This window comes from Lepidothrix coronata, unplaced genomic scaffold (assembly GCF_001604755.1).
Source record: "Lepidothrix coronata isolate B3197 unplaced genomic scaffold, Lepidothrix_coronata-1.0 Scaffold15, whole genome shotgun sequence".
Classification (NCBI taxonomy): Eukaryota; Metazoa; Chordata; class Aves; order Passeriformes; family Pipridae; genus Lepidothrix; species Lepidothrix coronata.
Genome location: NW_016690195.1, coordinates 5,570,323 through 5,586,171, shown reverse-complemented (window position 1 = coordinate 5,586,171; position 15,849 = coordinate 5,570,323). Strand labels below are relative to the sequence as shown.

General features: G+C 40.6%; 1 protein-coding gene and 1 long non-coding RNA gene across 3 annotated transcripts; one reads left to right on the top strand and one right to left on the bottom strand.

The window, feature by feature from the left end:
* The first annotated feature begins 21 nt into the window (after nt 1–21).
* LOC108493280 lies at nt 22–9,837 on the top strand. 2 transcript variants are annotated; one of them, XR_001873427.1, is made up of 6 exons: nt 22–400; nt 2,802–2,914; nt 4,498–5,446; nt 6,003–6,161; nt 6,511–6,600; nt 6,796–9,837. It is a non-coding gene; the product is annotated as an uncharacterized LOC108493280 (long non-coding RNA). The 2 variants fall into 2 exon arrangements; XR_001873426.1 differs by having other exon boundaries at nt 2,414–2,914.
* Nucleotides 9,838–9,858: 21 nt separating this feature from the next.
* ENY2 (ENY2, transcription and export complex 2 subunit) lies at nt 9,859–15,759 on the bottom strand. The gene is made up of 5 exons (XM_017806528.1): nt 15,662–15,759; nt 15,234–15,327; nt 13,473–13,543; nt 11,031–11,105; nt 9,859–10,126 (listed from the first exon to the last, which is right to left on the bottom strand). Exons 2-5 carry the CDS (start codon nt 15,299–15,301, stop codon nt 10,050–10,052), a joined length of 291 nt encoding a protein of 96 aa, XP_017662017.1. The 5' UTR covers nt 15,302–15,327; nt 15,662–15,759; the 3' UTR covers nt 9,859–10,049.
* Between the last annotated feature and the right edge of the window lie 90 nt (nt 15,760–15,849).

Here is a 15,849-nt window from a genome sequence, read left to right as displayed (position 1 = left end):
CCCGATCCCGGAGCACGGCCGGGCCGCGCTGCCCCCGGCGGCCTCACCACGCCCGCCTCTCCCGCGTGGACCGGCGGCCGCTGTGCCGAGCCGCGGGGGAGTCCCACCCGGGTCTTTGTCCCTTGGAGGAACTGCGATCAAAGGACATTGTGCTTTAGCGGTCTCAAGGTGCTGCACACGTGGCAGTAAATGTTCCCGTGTGGTCGTCGGGATGCTGAGCTGTAAATGTGGTTGCTACTAAAAAACAAACACCGCTGACAGGTGCGGCCTCAGCGTCCCAGTTTGTTCACCGAGGTGATTCGAGAAGTGCTTGTCCGTGTTAAGTGATCTAACGGGCTGGTTAAGTGATCTAACGTAAGATTTTCCAGAGCTCTCTAAGCCTCCGCTTCTGTTTCATTCGGTACGTGAGGTAAAGGGAGGTTTTGTCCCCTTCTCACAGGGAAACCTAGTCAATTCTAGGGCAGCACTAATATAATTTCCCTTCAACTCCAAGCCATGATGCCCAGCTCTCTTTGCACTGTTTAAGCATTTTCCCTTAAACCCTTCCTCTTCTGCTCGTACAGTCAGCCAGCCTGCTGCTGTTCTCTGTACCGTGGGTTCTGGCAGTGAGGAGATGGGTGATAGGGGGATGGCTCTTGTGAGAAGGCACTGGTATCATACAGTCCCATGATCTGACAGACACTGTGACTGCATTTCCCCAACCTTTCATCAGGAAACAGGCCCCAAAGGGACACGGAGCCAAGCATGATATGGCTGGTTGTGGGGCAAAGACCTCGTCAGCCAGGATGGGGGCAGGGCAGTCTGGAGGCAGCTCAGAGTCCAGCCTGCAGGGCAGGATTCTGGTGATGAGCAGATCTGAGGACGAGCCAAGAGTCAGTGTGCTGGTCCAAGATCAATAGAGTCCCTAGCGAGTCAGGGCACAGTTGTGGCCAAGCTCAAGCACTTCTACAGTGTTACTCATGTGGGATTGAAACGCTTACGCCTGCAGAACCTGCCTTCAATAAGAGAAACTCTGGTTTTAAGACCATGTCAAAAGCATTTGTGTAGCAGAGTTATACCTCTCAGTATAGCTTTCCTTCTAAAGCTGAAACTAGAAAATAATCTTCATCTGCAGTCACACAGAAAAGCAAAACTGCTAGCATGACACACTGGGAAAGGTTAGGTTATGACAATAGCCAGTTCCATTTCTTTTGGGAATGCATTCAGGTTGTGTCATTACTGTCTATATACTCAAAAGGGAATATGACACAGTGAGAAGAAAGTATTTTAACATATGCGTATAAACACCCACACTTAATATAAAAACTGCCGGAGTGGTTCACCCACACCATCCTCCCAAGTGCACAACAGACCTATGTGTGGCTGTTGCATCAATGAAAAAATCCTGGAAATTGGCAGACCACTAATGAAAAATAACTGCCTTCTTAAAAACATAATTATGCAATTTCAAAACTAGTAATAATATAAACATCATTTATAAAAGAAATGTTCACATGAATAAATACTTCTTTGTTTAAAAATTTCATTAACCCTCAGCTCTGAAGTTTTAAACTTGGATTCCTTTGGATCAATTAATTTTCCTAAAGAGATCCTCTGAAATCTTAGATATTTCATTGCCACATCCAACGCAGTTCTGCTACAGTAAACTAATCAAGCTTTTGAGGGAACTATTCTTTTTAAATTAATGCTTTTGTTTTACAGATATTAAGGCATAAACATATTGAACCACATTATCTGACAATTTACAAGTTTGTTAGTGTCCTTTCTTTTATATCTAAAGCAATTTCCGTCATTTCAGAGGCTGATGGTTCCATCATCCTGATACATTCATGTTTCTATTTAATAACCTCATTCTGTCTGTAAAAGGGATACATTCTCTTTCAATATGAATTCTCCCTCCTACGGGATATGCACTTCATTTACTTGTGTGCTCTCTTGCTGTTAAGTCTTTTATTAAAGCTACAAATAGTTTTTTAACTAAGGGTACCTTTCCTCAATTACAGTCCTGTTGAATTGTGTAGTACCTCAAGTTTCACATTTCCAGAAGAAATTTTACCTTTAACAAGTGTTTGATTCTGGTCAAAGTAGGGTTTTCGTAGTTCTAATCACAGAAAAATTACAGGTTCTTACTACAAAATTCAGAAGTAATTTTCTATACAGCTGATACAAATTCGTATTCTGCTCTTTGAAATTTTGTCATGTTGAAATTCTAGATGAGAAGAGGCAGTTCCACTGTTAGATACATTTTCCATTTCTTTGTAGTATTTCTAAGTGCCTATTTTGGGTAATATCTAAGCACTGTCCAAAGAGTTTGACTAAGTCTAGGCAAGTATGTAGCCTAGCCTGTAGAAAATATGACCCCTTTCCCAAGTAAGTAGTCAAGTATTCATGAAAGCCTCTTTTCACTCTACAGGTCTTCCTGGCTGAAGCTCTACTCTCTGCTGTGTCTGCCAGCATACCTTAAATTCCTTCCCTTATTCCCACTAAGGCTTGATGTGCCTTGTAGGGGAAATTTCCAGGCCAATGATCTTGGTGAGAGGCCTTTGTAGGAAGATTCAACCAACTCTTATCAAGCATATAATAAAATCATATAAAAAGCATATAAAAAATCATGTTCAAAACTGAAAAGGAGCATACCCCAAGTAGTTTTTTTGGAAGCAGTGGCCAAGAGAGCCCAAAGAGCAGCAGTGACTGCCTAGATCTCCCTGAGCTCAGAGGAGACTGTGCAGGTTTGGTCCTCTGCTGGAGTGGGCAATTTTGTTGCTCCCCTGAGAATGATTCAGCATCCTGCTTCCTTTAAGCATCTCTCTGTGAAACACTGACCTTCATGCTGGAGCCCAGACAGCTGACAGGACCTTTTGTGGGGCAGAACTCCCAGTCAGCCTAGAAGAATACCCACCTCAGGTTGAAACAGGTTGGTTGGTTTGTTCAGTGCTGTAAAGAACTTAGAGGTTATGAAGAATGTGTGATTTTAACCTGATGCTGAGAAATTTCCCGGGGATATTATTTGGGTCCTTCTCTCTGTTGACAGCATTGGCTTCTCCTTCCTAGGGTGTTTCTGTACTTAGTGTTAGTCAGTTAATATACAGAATGCTGTGAATATGTGCCAGAACCCAGTTTTCCCTGTCCCTGCAATATTCCTCATATTTTTCAACTACAAATTAGGGAGAGGATAATGGGACCTCTTTTTTATACAGCTAATTTATCACTTCATTACTAAATAGGAAATCTTCCTTTCCATCCTGTTGTATGTAGATATTAAGTAATCTTGCTTGACTCACACACCTTTCTTGTGTTTCTTAGCAAGGAAAAAAAATATGTAAGTTCAAGTTATTAGAAGCTGCATCTTAGGCATCGTGTTAGCATTTGAATTCAAATCCTCTAAATACTTGAGTATCTAGCATGTAGCTTTATAAAAATAGTTATCCACATGTATATGCTTGTGTGTTTGTGCCTGCATGTATATGATTTGCATTTAGGGAAACGAGAGTGAATAGTATGGAAAGGTAAGGTCATGAAATTTTGTTGGCAAATGCGTTTAGGAAGGCAAAAAAAATTTCTTTTTAATTTTGTTGTTGTTGTTGTTTTGTATGTTTGTTTTTTGAGGGGAGAGAATAATGAAACTGTTCTTTGTTTCTTCATACCTCAGCATTAGTTAGAAGAATTTCTACTTATTGGTAAAACATGAGTTTCTTTTATTCATGCTCTTTGCCAGATCTTATTGTCTAATTTCAAAATAATTATTCTAAAGTTAGGAAAAGAACTTAATAGAAAAAAATTCTCCCTTTTCCCAGTTTAAAACAAATCAATTCAGCAAAAAAGACCTATGTTATAGCCCCCAAACTTCAAAACTTGGGTTTTTATACATACACCTATGTATCAAGACCAAGTGGCCATTGGAAGTGTTGAGTTCCCAAAATCTGTCTGAAATCCATGCCAGCCTCAAACAAACTTTATTGTCTCAGTAAAATTTGGATTGGGAAATCTAGATCCCAATTTTGATGGGGGAAAAAAACCGAAACTCATTTTGATTATAGCTCTGTAACCTCATGTATATACAGCCTAGGGGAGACAGCAATCAAAGACGAGGTATGATGAAGGGAAAGAAATACATTTTCTCCTTCATTATCAAGTTTTTCTGTTCACTGTATGATGGTGAAGAAGCATTTTAAGTTATCTTTATCATTACAGCAGTCAGTAGGCAGAAACGGGGCTTAGATCACACTCTTTCTGATCTTTATTCAACAAAGGAAGAACAATCCTCTTCTGTCCATTGACTATTTGATGAAACACCTCCTGCAAAATATATGTCAACAGGCATTTTGAAATGTAATTTGAACAACTCAAATGTCAGCAAATTGATCCAGGATTTGGGCAGAATCTTATCTCAGAATGAAATAGCGTGAAAAAGTTAACAAACATTAGCTGTAGTTTTCCAATCCAAGTTACAAAACAAGATTTTGTAATGCTTAACTGTTACCATCTCTTTCATCGTAGCTTCTGAAGGCATTGTGTTCCACCCAGCTACACTGGTACTGAGGCTAACAACTTCTGCTTGTGTTCAACTAAAGCAACATTTCTCCTTATGGAAAGTATTTTGGTTTTCCTTTCTCTGCTGGAAGAAACTGAGCAGCTGCTGCCAGCTGAAGGGAGCATGCATTGGCGAGTACTGTATTTCCAGAAAGTTCTTCCATAAAGACATGTTGTACTCAGGAAAGCACTGAAAAATGAAGGATCCACCATATTTCTTCATGGTTTGTCCTAGTAATTAAACAGCTGTACTTTTAAATTTGAATCTGTCTGGCTTCTATTTCCAGCTACTCTTTATGCCATTCTCTGTTAGATTAAAGTGCCCTTTGTTTCTTTTTGTCTCCCTGAGGAGATTATGACACATCACAACCATATTTTGTATCAGCTTTCTTTTCAATAGAGTAACATTGGGAGATTTTTAAAGCTTAACTAGCAGTGTTAGCCCTCAATAACTTCTTTTCTCTTGCAGTATTCCTTTTTTTCCTTCTTCCTTTCAAAATTGTGAGTTGTACATTATGAGTGTCAGATTCACCAATGCAGCGTGCAAAGCTAAGATCAGTGTTATCTCTGCTCATTTGTATTCAAAGATCCCATGGAACCAGATGATTTTTTCACTATGATTTCCAGTGTCATTGCTTTCCAGGGAATTGTGTTGCTTTTGCCCTCCGCACTAGATGAGAAAGCCCAACACTACACTGACTTTGTACACAGGCAGTGGATCAGAGCCAGCCAGCAGAAGAGGCCAGGTTGCTCTGCCCTTGTCAGATTTTATCAGCAGCAACTTTATACCTCACCTCAGGATCAATGATCTAAAGGATGGATACCCCTTTCCTAGTGACTTCAACAAACAGGAATCAGCAGGGATTTATTAGAAATTTTTTATGATCTGCTACTAAATCACGTCACTAGTCATAAGGTAAGCAAAAAGAACATTTTTAAGAATAGTACTGTTCAGGTGGAAAGCACCATGGTAAATATGAAATACACTGAAGTGAGATTAGGCCTTTTGTCATTTCAAGCAGAATGCTGATTAACCAATTTATTACACTAAAGTGGTGAAGTATAAATTATTTATGAGGAAAGGAATTTATTTTTCCTCATCTTGAGCTCCAGTCATTACGGATTTGGCTCTGCAGCCACAGCTGTTTCTTTTAGAAACTGAATAGCTGAGAAAAAACAGGCCAAGTAGAACACAACTCTGATTTCAATTGCAAATACTTAGAAATTTAAATAAAGCCAAAGAAATACAGCAGATAGAAGGACTGGATATTTTCATTGCTCCAATGAAAACTCAATCACTAAGTAAGTTAAAGCCAAACTCTCAAGGTGCCACTACAATTAAAGATATTCCATAAGATGAGGACATGGGCAAGGTATTGCAGAGCTGTCACCCCAAAGGACCCTCCAGAGAGAAATGAGAAGCAGCAAATATTTTGCAATGGCACTAATGGACTCTTACTGAATTTGAGCAGATTTCAGATGTACTTATTCTCCAAGTGGTAAAGGTCCATACTGAAACATTACAGCAGTAAACAAGAATGAAGAACAACGAGGAAAAAAGGAGAGAAATAAACCCCCCAAAACCAGCTGGAAAACTTGTGATGGCAAAATCACAATGATCTGTCTAAGAAGTAAGTTTGACATGCCAGCAGAATTTCTTGGTGATGTCACTGGTTTGTAACATTTTTTGACTGGACTATGTCAATATGGAGAAGTACTCATGGGAAAATAATTATCAAACAAATTAGAATCTAACCAATTTCAGTTCATTGTGCACTTCATACCCCTCAGGGCCTAACCAAGGGAGAGGCTAAGTTAACTTTTTTCTATTGGCCTTTCATTGACAGCAGTAGAACTATTCAATTCACTGTCACATAGAATTTGGATTAATGTGCATCCAGAGCTATACCAATTTACTCTAGCTGTTATCCAACCCATTTTTTCATTGTCTATGTACAAACTGGTTTTATTTTTTTGCAGACTTGATTACAGAAAGACTGGGCTAAATTAGCTACTAGAGTGTATATACACTGGGCTGCCAGCTAAAAGAAGTATATGGCCACAGCCAAGGTAATTCACATCAGTTCTGAGTTGTCACTTCTTGGCTGTCTAGTTCTGTGTGCTGTCTGCCTCTGTAAGGAACTGATGTATTTAGTGACATTGAAAATGCTGAAATTTTGAAGAAAAATCAGTTAATGCATCTATCTGTCTGTATCATGCTACAGGTATGGAACCTTTAACAACATAGATCATCTTATTTTTCAGTGTGTGGAAAAACAAACCTCATCAGGACAATGTTCTGACTGACTCCTGAATGTTACTGTTTTCAACACTCAACCAAATGAGTAGAAACTGAGGCTCTGCAGAGAACAGTTTGCAGAACAAGCTAGCCTATGCATCTGAGAATAAACCTGCAGGTAAAAAGAAACCATCTCCCATTGCTGATATCACTCCCAATCTGACTTCATTCTTAGAAGATCCATCAAGATACCTCTGACCAGCACAGTCCAGTGTAATTTGGGTCTGCACATGTTGTCCGACATGTTTTTTGCCTAGCTACTGAATGGAGGCTGCACTGGTGTTATTGACAGAACTCATGTGGGGAACACACAGCGTTGGGCTGCTTGTATCAGAGAGCAGCCAGTGTTATCTGAGACAAGAGCCACTGGTATATCTCTGGAAGGCAGTCACTCTCTCCCCTTCCTTCTGGGTCTCTGAACGCCTTTGCATTTAAAGCCGCTCTGGGCAGAACTTTACAGCTTATTTTTGGAAGCCAGTGAAAGAGCTATTTGTCAAACCTTTAACTTCAGATTGGTCAGCACAATTTTCTGAAAATTTATACAGCCTTCAGTCTTCATTCTGTGCCAAGTATGAGTTGCCTGCAGAGAACTACACTGCACTTATAGCAATTGCACTTGAACTGTCATGTTCTAGGTGGAATCTCAAATGTCTTCTAATTAGACAACAAGCCTTCCACAGTTAACTGTATGAATACCTTAAATCTCAGCCTCTCCCATCACAGTGAAGGAAATCAAGTGGAAACTGAAGCAAGTTGCTGTGTGTCCATGACATGCTGCAGCCATTCATCAAGCAAAGACTTCTAAAATCCTATGCAATATATTACATCAGCAAAGACCTCTAAGAGCAAGACTACAGATGGTATTTTATAGCTTTGACATATATAAAACACACTCAGCTAGCATATATTTTGCTAGATCGTGTGAAGAAACATTCTGTACTCCATCAATTACTAGTATTGGGTAAATCAAGTGTAGAATGAAGAACTCAGAAAAAAATTACATATATGCAATTCAGACAGAACATACTTGTAGCAAATGAAGTTGCAGTCCAAAACTGAATTAACATACTGTGCTGGTTTTGGCTGGGATAGAATTAATTTTCTTCATAGTAGCTATTATGGATTTGTGCTGAAAACAGTGTTAATATAAGGGTGTTTTTGTTATCCCTGAGCAGAGCTTACACAAAGCCAAGGCCTTTTCTCCTTCTCACCCCACGCCACCAGCAAGGGGGCTGGGGGTGCACAAGGAGCTGGGAGAGGACACAGCTGAGACACCTGACCCCAACTGCCCACAGGAACATCCCAGATCATATGATGACAAGCTCAACACATTAAGCTGGGGGAAGAAGGAAGGGGGGGATGTTTGTAGTGATGGCATTTGTCTTCCAAAATAACTTAGGAGCCCCACATTCCTGGAGATGGCTGAACACCTGACTGCCAACGGGAAGTCGTGAATTAATTCCTTGGTTTGCTTTGTTTGTGTGCATGGCTTTTGCCTTACCTGTTTAACTGACTTTATCTCAATCCATGGGTGTTCTCACTTACTCTTCTGATTCTTTGCCCCATCCCACCGAGGGGGGAGTGAGCAAGCAGTTGTGTGGGGCTGAGTTGCCAGCTGGGGTTAATCCATGACACATAATTGAATGCAAAAAAACTTTTTCAAAAACAAGGTGGACCTTTAAGTGGAAGAAAGAACTTTCTTATATCTGACACCCACCATTATTTATCAGCATGGAGACAGTGACATGCAGCAAGTATGCTCAAACTGACATGAAGACAGATTTAAAACAATACAGCCTAGGTTGTCAGGAGGAATATCTTCAGCAGATTGCTGATCCTGGCTCCTGTGATATTACAGTTTTCAGTAGACAAAAGGTATTCATGACCAATTACATCCTGTCCTATTGATGTTGATATTGCCCTGGTTATACAGACTCCTGTCTAGTGCCAAATTTCACCTTTGGCTGTTGCCAGACTCTTCTCTCCCAGCTATTCCCCAGTTTGAGCAGACTGTAGCACACTCAGCCTGGCACGGACATCCTGCCGCTGCTGTTTCGCTCCAGCCCAGTGTAGGTGATGCTCTCGGCTTAGCACCGCTCGCCTCCAGCGCGGGCAGCGCACACTTGGCTTTGTACCACAGCAGTTTTTGTTCTCTCCGAAAGCCGCAGGACTAGGAGGGACTGGAGAGCGGAGGGGGAGCAGCCGCCGCCCTCCCCATGAGTGGGGCGCGGGTGCCCCCGAGCGGCTCTTCGGCTGGGACTCACAGCGACCACGGAACGGGCGCAGCCCACTGCCACAGGAATGACTTTCTAAATGGCAGTTTTCAGAGTATTGTAGTTAGGAGCATGAATATTTATGTTGGGTCAATTAACTTTTCCTAGTAGCCACCGAGACACAACAGTATCCAATTCCTCATTCAGTTTCTGCTTATACTTCTCCTCCACTTCATAGTCAATCAAACACCTCAAAGAATTTAAAATCCATCACATTAAGAGACTTATGCTGGCAAATTACTGAATTATACTGCAATTTCAGAAGGCTCCAAAGATCCAATAAATAAAAATTACCAGTAATATGGGCAAAGCTAGAAAATTGTAGTTGTTGTGGATTAGAATACTGACTCTTTAATTAAAGTAAATGTGAAAAGAAGAGAATTATTGATGCAAGATAAAACTGCCTTTTTTTTTGAAGAATTCAACCTCTTATGAATTTCTGAGTAAATATTTGTAACACAAGTCAGAGCCTTCAAACAACTCCTTCTCTAAAAAAATGTTACCGACAGGCACACCACCACCACTTTCATGTAGTCTTAACTTCTTCATCAGAAAGAATATGCTCAGTAGTATGTCATATTCCATTTCCCACAATTTTTACACCCTTTCACATTCGTGGTCACCATACTTGTTAACTGCGCTTCTTTTTTGAAAATCTGAGCAAGGTTTCACAAATGTATAAAATTACAGATTGTTAAAAACTGGAACAGGTGACACCGTATTACAGTGCACTCATAGAGAGAAGAGCCTTAGAGCCATGAGTCCACAAAATTCTTTATTAAAATAACACCAAGTTTAAGAAATCAATGCAGTGCAAAGAAATTTCAATTTGTCATACAAAAAAAATTAATGGTTTTCCATCCTTAAGTATGTAAACTGCATTCCAATCCTGACGCAACTGATGCAATACAGAAACAGAAACACTGTAACGCAGATGAAGGTCAAAGTTAAAGACTGGCATGCTGAGCAAGGAAGGTTCTTATTCTTTGCAAGAGTTCTTTCTTTACACTGTCTGGTACCAATGCTGAAACACAAATAAGAAGGCAAAAAGTCAAAAAGACAAAACAAAACATGTGCCAATACCGAACTCTCATAACAGTGACATCGATCCTTTTTTTGTTCTCACAGTTCTGTTAATACATTGAGTAACTGAAACTACTTGATTTTCACATAGCACATCTATATTTTTCCCATTAAAAATCGGCTAAAATTGAGGTCTATTGAGAACACTGTTGTTACTGGTAGGTTTTTTTGCCTAGTCATACTCCAGAAAATAGGAAAGTTTGAGGGAAAGGATTATTGAATAGTAAACAGGATATAATCACCACAACAAGTGTGATTATCCCAACTTTTTTCTCCACAAATTTAAAACCAAAAATCTCAGCCATGACCTCAGAGTAAAGGTCTCCAGCAAGTTATTTTGAAAGCCTATTTTTATTTAAAACTGAATGATGTTTCTCCCACTAACATCAAAGTTTATTAGGGAGCCCAAGAGGAACAATATAAAGAAGACTTAAGTGATTCCACTTTTTCCTCTATCTGTATGCTGTGTCCTTTACTCTTCCCATTCCCATTACACTAAAGCTGTTAGTCCAGATTTTCCATCTCAAAGGATCATGAATTTTAAAACATCTGTGCTACATACTCCAACTCTTCTTGGGACCATTAAGTCAATTATAAAAATGAATACAGACATGACTAAATAATGTAAGCTGCAAAGTAGTCTACACACACAGCTCATTACAGATTTTGAATGACTGTTACACAATACATATTCACATGTTTTATTTGTTGTTAAAATTAGGCTACTAACATTTTTCCTTGAATCCAACACAGGCAAGTTCATAATGTTGCTTTCAAAACATTAATGAAATAGAGGCAGGTATGTTTATCGATGTACTACCACACCCATGTATGCATTTTCTTACCTCTGCCTTTGGGAGTGATTTCTGCCACCAAATCATCAACAGTAACATGCTCTAATCCTTTCTCTTTAATGACATCTGGGGAAGACCAAGACCAATATTTTAAGTCTTTTAATCCATTCATTAGAAGACAAAACCTGTGCCAGCGATTAGAATACAAAACCTGCATGCATATGTCATCAGAGAATATGAAGTAGCAAATTACCTAAATATAGGTTATTAACTCAGTACCTACTGCATTTTACAGTGGATTAGTTTCTCACTCATGCCACAGGTTTAAGGATGGGAACTTGTCTCTTCTGATGCATCTTGTTCAGCTCATATTTTAAAAGCAAACATTACAAAGTTTTATCTCATCTGAGCATTACCAGATGTGGCTATTATTGGAGTATTGTAGCACAAGTTGGCTGCTTATCTCTTAGAACACATTATTTACATAATAGCGAGAAAGATGCAACTGGAAAAAGACTTTGGAACATACAAAAAGGGAGAGCATGGACAGTAAATCCTTACTATTCTTCCTGTCTTGTTTAAACAACATGTCTCTATATTTCAGCAAAGTCAAAAAGTATCTCTGGAAGAAAGGAATACAACTATAGCAAAATAAATGTGATGATTAAGATATAGTGTATGATTAATACATATCTGTATTTAAACAATTGTCTACTTATAGTGCCTTGCACTCTAGTGAAGAATGCAGAAGTCAAAGCTGAGAAGTAACCTCAATTCAGTAGCATGAACCTAAAATATTATTTAAACATACATGTTTTTAACTGTATGTCACTACATAGGATTGTTTGTCCCCAAGACAGTAAATGTTTTCTGAACTGCTATCACATGAACTATTTGTAAACTGCTTTTTTTGGCTGAACTCCCTGAAATTAATCCTGGATTGCTCAATTATTGGTCCTAATCCATAATGGCAAGAAGCTCTGGAACAAGCCAAAAAAAAAAAAAAAACCAAAACAAAACAACCTTCCCCAATAACAGAATGTTTAAGGTTGGAAGGGACCACAGTGGGTCATCTGGTCCAGCCTCCCTGCTCAAGCAGGGCCATCCTCGAGCAGCACAGGATTGTGTTCAGACGGTTCTTGAGTGTCTCCAGTAAGGGAGACTCCACAACCTCTCTGGGCAATCTGTTCCAGTGCATGGTCACCTGCACAGGAAAGAAGTTCTTCCTCGTGTTCAGGTGGAACTTCCTGTGGCTCAGTTTCTGCCCATTGCCTCTTGTCCTATTGCTTGGCATCACCAAGAAAAACCTGGCTCTTGAGACCGTCCCTTCAGATACTTATAAATATTGATGAGGTCCCCTCTGAGTTATCTCTTCTCGAGGCTGAACAGGCCCAGCTCACTCAGCCTTTCCTCATGAGAGAGATGCTCCAATCCCTTAATCATCTTTGTCACCCTCTGCTGGACCCACTCCAGGAGCTCCATGTCTCTCTGTCCTTTCTTTTGGAGGTTATTAGGCTCTTAAAGCAGACAAATTAACTTATATTTTTCCAGTCTCAGCAGCTGCAGTTACAGTTCAAAGTACTAATGTAAGCCAAATAATTTTACATTTCTTTACTATAGCAGAGTGTAAAGCATATAGTTGAGAAGGCAAATAAACATCCCTTTCATTATCTGTACTATTGAAATGGATAATCTCTGGCAGTGGCATCAGCCAGACGACTGCAAGCGTGAATAATTTCAGCCTTCTCTGCTGAACCTATGAAAACAATTTAACACACCCAGCCCCACAGAAAAAAACAAACAACTTTGTAATGGAATATTGAGTTTCCAGGCACAATAGACCAAATCAGAATTAAAGTGAAATCTCAAGGGATTTGTTATTCGCTTTAAGGAAATTTCATCCCATGGTAATACTCCTGGATGCTTAAATAGTATTTATAACAGTTTCATATGATTTACAAATCAGTGAATTGTAGTAATGCTAAACACTTAACTCAAAACTAAAGATTTTAGTATGTAGAAGTTCATCTGCTTGTTTTGCTCCTCTAAGCAGATCACCTTATTTTCAAGAATTGTATTCAGAAAGAGTCCAAATGCACTTATTTGTATCCCATGTGTGGAAAAAGTTCTGTAAGCTGCAAGTTCTGTAAGTTCAGAGTTTCTAAGCTGCAAACCACTCTATTTGCTCAATTCTCCTTTATCTGTTTTTTTATTCTCCTGTAGTAATGAAGTCATCTCTCTCAAAACAAAAAGCTGTATCATCATTAATATTTAGGGAATCAATTCCTACCCTTGTCTCAGAAGCTTAATAAGGTTCAGATCAGAGTTCTTCCAAGATTTTTTTTGCTAAGATAGTGAAACGCTTTCTTGCGTGGAAAACTAACTGCCAGGGATACTTTCCTCTTTCCCAGGTCTCCTTTAAATTGACTGTTAGGCAGTGCAGCCTTCATCTCAGTTGACTACAAAGGATACTAATTACTTGACCACAGTTACCTTTGCAATGTGCCTTCAACTGATCCTTCCAGCCGCATTCAATTAATTTGGCTCTCAGCAACTCTTTAAGGCTGTTAAGACAATATACAAACTTGTTAGGAACAGCAAACACTCCTGACAGCTTAAATATGCCTCAGCGTGAAAGTTAAGCCTACGGTTACTAACCAAGAACTCCCAGACCAGCAGCAGAAATGGCTGAACAGCACATGAATCCTAAACCAAATGAGTACCAATTTCAGTTTACCACATTGGACTATGAGGACTTGGTGGCTCAGGAGCTAATTCACAGAATTTCTTCAGGCAGCGTTGATGCTGCAGCCACAGCAAAGGAGTAGAAGCCCTTGCATCACTTGAACTGCCTGAGTCTACTCTAGTGGCAGATGTATGCTAACTTTCAAAGTCAGGAGTATTTCACTTGAAACCAAGTCTTCAAAATAAGTAAAACCTTCTCCCCGCCTTCTGAAAAGAGAATTCTGCATGACTGTCTCCAACTGCAGGCTTCTCTCCCCAGTAACACACTACCTCCATATACCAAAAAAAATATTGAAAGCAAGCTAAAAAAGTGTAAATTAGTATTAAAAATCAGAAGGGAAAATGAAAATAAACTATGATAAAATAAGCTTTAATATCTTACCCTTTATTCCATCAGTTAACAATCCTGCTTATCTTGTATCATCCTAAATAACTCTTGGCAAAACTCCAGTTTTATAAATGAAAGGACTGCAGCAAATGCTGAACTGTGCAGGTCTAATCCCTTTTATTCAGTGAATTGTGTAGAGGGCAGATGAAGTGATGACAAAAAGCAGAGTAACAATACAGGTGAAATGGACTGCTTCTGGATATTTCTTAATTAAAGAAATTCCAAGTGCTCTGCCTCTGATCACAGTACAGCTCTGACAAAGCCAGTTTATAATACAGCTTTTGACATTCTGTTAAAACTCTTCTTACTCTTAAATTAGGATAAAATAGGTTCCAATATAATTTCAAGAAATTACTTGCTCTGCTGAAGCTCTGTGCAATCTACAAGGGGATGGTCACAAACAGGAAATAAGTGGAGCACAGATACCACGTCAGGCTGCAAAAGGTTACACCAGGTACAGGGCTACACCATGACCCAGGAAAAAACTCCTCATAGAAGCCTTTGAAAATGAAGCAAACAGAGCTTTTGGTGCATGGGGTTACAAGCACAGTGAAACAATGAGGGAAATGTCATAAGCATGCTAATGATATGTAAATGCAATGCAAATAAAACAGAGGGAAGAGAAAACAAAAGGCCAAGAACTGGCTGCCACATTACATTGCCCAATTTGCTTGTTTGTCTTTATCGAGATCTCTACAATGACTTGCACGAGTGCTGTTTTATGTGTTCTACCATGTATTTCTTTCTGTAACATTAGAAGAGATAGAAACATAAGAAAAACTTAAAAGCAAAAAGGAAAGTTTTGTCTCATTCTCTTAATCAGGAAATAACAGTGGTAATTTTTATATGAATCAAGGGTATTTCAACATAAAATATCAGAATAAGTGTTCATAAGCCAAGTACCCCATCCTTTACTTCCCCAGCATCTCTTTTCAAGTGTAAAACTAAAATGAAACTGTTCAAAAAGCATTTTTTAAATGGCTTTATATAATGCCTAAAACTTTCACGTGCAGGCATTTGAAGAATTTAGAGTTAAGTTTACTTAATCTCTACTTCTAAGTGTAGCTCATGTTTGGTGTATTTAAAGCCTCTCACCGGCACGGAGTAGGACGCCAACTTACCGTTCCCGCTCTCCGGTTTCTATCAGCTTTTGGTTAATGGTTGCTCTCATCTGGGCATCTTTATTCATTTTGGAAATCTGGTTTTTCCACAAACCTGCACAGAGAGCAGAGGAGAGTTTCGACGAGCGCTGGTGTCACTCCCACAACACAAAGTCACCGAGGCAGAATGACACGCCGCGCTGTCCGCACTGACACACCCCCGCGGGCAATGACCGGAGCGCCGGCGTGTGGCCAGCTCATAGCGTGGAGCCCCCCCCGCCTGCCCCAGCCCACCGGGCCGCCCGCGCGGGCGCGGCCCCCCCTCGCCGGGCCTCCCAGGAGTCCGGCCCGCCCTCCCGGTGCCTCTCCCGACTGGCGGCGCCCCCGCAGAGCGCGGCGCCCCGGATCGGAGCGGGGCAGGGCCCGGTGCCGGAGCGCTCCCCCCTCACCCGCCGCAGCGCCGCCGCTCCGGGAGCGCAGGAGGCGGAGCGGCCGGGCCGCACGCACAACAGGCCACTCGCCCCTGCCGCGCGGGCGCCGCCGGGAAATGTAGTTCGCTCTCGGCGACTACAGCTCCCGGCGCGCCACGGGCTGACGGCCGCCGCCGTGCCCGAACTACGACTCCCAGTGTGCCCCG